Consider the following 5501-nt stretch of genomic DNA (forward strand, 5'->3'; position numbering starts at 1 on the left):
ATATATGAAATAGAATATATAATATGGGATTATATATATACTATATAATAGTATATATATAATATAATTCATATATATATATATATATAGAATTACTCCCATTTCTCTCCCTTCCAGTTCCAAAAATGGAGCTGGGGGTGAGGACAGGAATGGGATAAGAAGAAGATAAAAATGAAAAGTGCATCTGTATGATTGAAAAAGTTCACCATGTTATTCGGTTTATACCCCATTTTTGAATGGCTCTTCAGGTAGCTTAGATTTTACAGTTATTAAGAGGGATTCACATCATCAGGGTGCTGGTGAAAGAAACAGCATAGATAAAACAACACATCAACATGTACTTGTAGATTTTACACTGAAAACCATCAAAAAAAATATTTCGTGTAAAGCTTCCTTCCCATTTACCTACCTGCTGACTCCAGAGTTCACGGGTCTGATTCTTTATCATCAGCCGCTGTTGTTTCAAAAATCAAAGGCAGGGCAGAGACCAGTATTTCTACACTGTGTTTGGTTTCCTTTGTCAACCAGTGCAATAGAATGAATTGCAGGTCAAGCATTCAAAAAGTGTAGCAAAGGCAACATTTTACAGTCACAATGTATTGCAGTACAAAGAAAATTACATGTTTAGTTTTTTTTCAAATGTTCTATGGTAACCACATTTTACTTCAAATTGAAATCCTCAAGATACCATCCAAGGAACATAATTAGAATTCTTAGGAAAGAATTGCTTAGAATTGGGAGACACAAGAGGGAAAGTATAATTTTTCCCAAGAAAGCATTGTTCTGAGAGAAATATAAAGTACATTCTAACAGGTAATGTTTAATTTGATAAGATATAACTAATGCTAAACATTCCAAGTATATGCATGTTGAATACATCTTCTAAAATATTAGACAAAGTCATCCTAGGATAGTATAGCTTTCACACAATAATGACATTTGTTTTATTTTTTTGACATAGTGAGAGACCAGTGGCTTTGGTTATACATATTAAAAAGAAAGACCAAACTCTACAAGGGTTGAAGTAGGTCTTTGAACTTGGTTATAGCAAGCTTAGGAATAAGCTACTTAGGAATGACATCCAATTTAAAAATTATAGTGACCCCTGCTCATTTGGGGGGAAATCGATTTTAAACAGGACTGGGGATTTTATAGCTCTACCTACTCCTTTCAGGCATACTTCCTAGAGAGAAGACTGGTGAATCACTCGGGATGTCCCCAGCGGCTGCCTTGTTTGAGACGTCTTGAGAGCCATAGGAACTCTCCTCACCCTGAGAACATTTTCACAAATGGGAAGCACACGACAGCAGGCTGATTTTGGAAGCGTTCATAATTTAGAATATTTTCACAGACATCCAAGAAAACATGAGTCATTGAATAGATATTTTCCATGTGTACTGGGCTGGAAGAATCCAGTTTTTATGAGAAAGGTGACCCAAAATCTTTTACACTTTTGACTGTGTCTGTCTGTCTACTTACCTACCTGCTTATCGACCTATCCTGTATTTTGGAGAGAACACGGGACAACAGGTGGGCACTGTTTACAATCCACTCATAAGAAACACCCGATAAAGCAAACCCCTGGCTTCCTGCCCCCCACCCCCACCCCTACCCCCCGGAAAGAGAACGGCTCTGCGCTGAGCTACTAACCAGCCTCCGGATATCCCGCTCCGACTCCCACTTGATCTTCGAGATGGCTTCCTGGTGGGACTGATGCTCACTCCTCAGGTCCCCGGCCTTGATTTTATCCGCTTGGATCATGTTGCTGAGGGCCTCGTCCACCTGCTTCTTGGCCGTTTTCAGGTCCGCAATTTCCTGGAGGAGCTTAATGCGCTCCGCATCGAACAGTTTCCGGGCCTCCTCCCGGGCCTCCATGGTGAGTGCTGTCCTTACTTTGTCGCTGCTGCCGTCCCGGAGGGCACACAGCGCCGACTTGAGCCTCTGGATCTCCCCGTCCCGCACCTTCACTGTCCTCGCCATCTCCTGCTCGTGCTGCTTGATGAGGCTCTCCCGCACGGCCTGCAGCTCCTTCATCTTCTCCTCGTGGAGCTTGGCTTTGAGCTCGGTCACCAGGACGGTGTGCTTGCGCTGCTCCAGCTCCCGGATCCTCTTGACTTCTTGAGTCTTCTCTCTTTCCAGCTTCGATACCTAAAGGCGGAAAGGCGAAAGGATAAAAGAGCTGCGCCTCACAGGAAAGGTGTGCTCCGAGGCAGGATTTGCAGATGAGGGCCCTGTGATCTCTTAGCTCTTTGCAAATTCCAGGCCACGGTGAGCGGCGAGGGAAGGGGACCACAAGCTTTAAAGCTGGGGATACAGTGTGTAAAAGGAGCAAATACCCAAGGATGCTTTTGTTACTTTGTTCAGACAAATATCTGATGTGCGGGGGGCCTTTCTATATATTTGATGTGTGGTCTGCAGGCAAGTAGCACGGGCATCACCCAGAAGCCTGTCAGAAACGCTGAACCTGGGGCTCCATCCCAGATCTACACATTGGAACGTGCATTGGAACAAATCCCCAGGCGAGGGGCCTGCACAGGGAAATCAGGAAGCGGTGCTACAATGGTTTCACCTCCACAGAAAGGAGTTCAAAACGGAACACAGAGAGCTTTATAGACTACGCATCCCTGGGTAGGTGCAACTGATCAGTGTCGGTGACTCAAGATAGTTCATAGCTCATTATGATCAGACTAATAAATGGTGCCTAAAGTAATAATGACATATTTTCCATGTTTCTTTATTCTTTGGAAGAGAAGATGCTGCTACTAAGGGGAAAGAAACCAATGAAGACAAGTGATATAACCTCCACCTCCCCTTATTTAGCTACTTGGTTCCATCCCAAACTTCATATGCACACACCAGACAAAAAACTCCATAGATGTCTCTCTGCACCCTTCTCAATCCCGTTACTTCCCTCTCTTCCTCCCTCGCAAGCCAACTCTCCAAGTAGTTTAATAAAGTATTTCTTTTCATCTTTTCACCTTTCAGGTATTCTGGTTTTTAGAAATCTGTGTTTTGTTAAATTTCCAATGATAATAAATAATAGAGGTCTCCTCATAGATTAGCAATGGCACAGCCTTCATCCAGCTGTGAATCCGGCTCTGATTCAGTGGATCAGAGTGGAGCAATGGCATTTGCAGCTTGGAAAAGCCTCGTGGCTCCTGTTCCACCATCCTTTCCCCCCACCTCAGCTCTGCTGCCTGTCTTTGTTCCTTTTTGTCTCTGTCATGTGCATGGGCACACACGCATGCACACACACACACACACACACACACACACCGTAACCTGGAAAAGGGGGAGAATCAGGCAGCCTCAGGAGTAATATCTAGTTGAGTGATAGTGAGTCTCTGCCATTTGTAGTATTGGAAGGTGTCATAAAATAATTGTTAAGAGGCTTTTCAGCTGGAAAATGTTAAGATTCAAACTCCTTACTGAATGATAATGGAAATCATTCAGTAAGGAGCCTAAGATTACTTACCTTCACAGTTTACCTACCTTTAACTAGAGCAGAATTTTCTAAGTCCACATGACATTTTGTGAACATTATATCTATGTTCTTCCAGCCTGCTCCCGTCCTCTCTCCTCAGGCCCTCACCGCCCCATTGTCTGTGTCCACGGGTTATATGAACATTATATTTTAAAGGCAAAGAAATTATTCCCATGTTGGTTATTCTAAAAGAACTCAGGGCACATGGAGACTCGGAGAAATTAGCAGCCAGGCATCCTCAAACGACTGTCCTTCGATCTCACCTCCAGCTTAGACCAGGGTCCCTTCCCGGATGCCTCTTATCTCAGATGCTCTAGAGCAGGAGTCCAGTGTGGTGGCCACTAGCCACCCTGAGCACTTGGAACATCGCAAGCCTGCAGTAAGACTTGGTCTAAGTGCAAAATACACACTGGGTTTTGAAAACTTAGTGTAGGGTAAAATATTTCATGAACAATGTTTATATTGATTATATATCAAAATTTAATATTTGGGGCAAAATAGGTTACATTAAGTCTATTATTAAAACGAATTCTTTTTACTTTTGAAATTTTGGTTACAAGAAATTTTAAAATCACATATATGGCTGGCATTGTGGCTTGCGTTATATTTCTCTCAGCTTGCAACCTAGGTACGTGCCCTTGACCAGAGGAATCGAACCTGGGACACTTGGTCCACAGGATGACGCTCTATCTGCTGAGCCAAACTAGGTAGGCCTTCGTATTGGTCACTTAAATGAATTTACAGAATCCAAACAAAATTCAAAGGCACTGAATTATATTTGGTATTTTTATGTTAACTTCTTTTGGTTGTCATGGAAACTGGAGTTTTTTGTAGGCTTTCTAGGTATGACTTTTTTAAAGCTTGAGAGAAGTGTTTCACTATGAAGGAAATACAAAGGATGTGACTGACATTTAGATAAAAAGAGCTAATAAAAATTTTGTAGTAAAATCATTTTCTGAGCCCTAATTGGTTTGGCTCAGTGGATAGAGCCTTCGGACTGAAGGGTCAGGTTCTGATTCTGGTCAAGGGCACACGCCTGGGTTGCAGACTCTATCACCAGCAGGAGGTGTGCTGGAGGCAGCCGATCAATGATTCTCTCTCATCATTGATATTTCTCTCTCTCTCTCCCCCTCTCCCTTCCTCTCTGAAATCACAAAACAAAACAAAAACAAACACATCATTTTCTAAAAAATTTTGCAGCCCATATTGCACCACTAAGGAAATAGATGTTAATATCTTTTTTAAAAACATATTTTTATTGATTTTAGAGAGGAAGAGAGAGGGAGCAAGAGATAGAAACATCAATGATGAGAGAGAAACGTCAATCAGCTGCCTCCTGCACACCCCCTATTGGGGATCGAGTCTGCAACCCAGGCGTGTAGCCTGCCCTGGAATTGAACCGTGACCTCCTAGTTCAGAGGTGGACGTAGATGTTAATATCTTGATGTATGTTGTAAGAATGAGTATACAAAAAGATCAAGAATTTTTCCTATGTAACAATGAAAAAGTATAAGCTGATAATGCTTTGAAATGGAAAAAAAATTAGTTAGTGGAAAAAGAATCACTTTTAATTAGTGGGAATGTTTTATGGAGAAAAATTTCAGCTGGATTACATAAGAGCATTAAGTCAGGCACCTTTGAAAAGGCTTTACCCATTTCAGTACATTTAACCTCCTGGGCAGCTCTGTGATGTAGGTAGTGTCTGTTTCATGTGAATTTCAGGTGAAAAAAGTGAGAAACAGTCTCCATCCACGTAAGTGCATGTAAAGAGGGTTGATTAGAGCCCAGTGTGGGTCAGGGGTCAGGTCTGGGTCAGAGACCAGATCCCCGGTTTGCTCTGAAACTTTGGACAAGCCGCCTCACCACTCAGCAGCAGTGTTCTTGTTTGTAAACCAGGACTGGTGTTATCATTCTCATATAGTTCCGAGGAATGCTTTAGATAAGGTATCAACATACTTTGGAAAGGCTGGCCCACATGGGAGATGAATAATTATTCATATACTAGAAGCCCGGTGCA

General features: G+C 42.3%; 1 protein-coding gene across 1 annotated transcript in view; it reads right to left on the minus strand.

The window, feature by feature from the left end:
• The window catches only part of JAKMIP2 (janus kinase and microtubule interacting protein 2), a 129700-nt gene that overhangs the window by 47645 nt on the left and 76554 nt on the right, over positions 1–5501 (minus strand). The window contains exon 3 of the mRNA XM_015572604.1: positions 1651–2148. Within this exon, the coding sequence (XP_015428090.1) occupies positions 1651–2148 (498 nt within the window). The remainder of the gene's footprint in view (positions 1–1650; positions 2149–5501) is intronic.

This window comes from Myotis davidii, unplaced genomic scaffold (genome assembly GCF_000327345.1).
Source record: "Myotis davidii unplaced genomic scaffold, ASM32734v1 scaffold89, whole genome shotgun sequence".
Lineage (NCBI taxonomy): Eukaryota > Metazoa > Chordata > Mammalia > Chiroptera > Vespertilionidae > Myotis > Myotis davidii.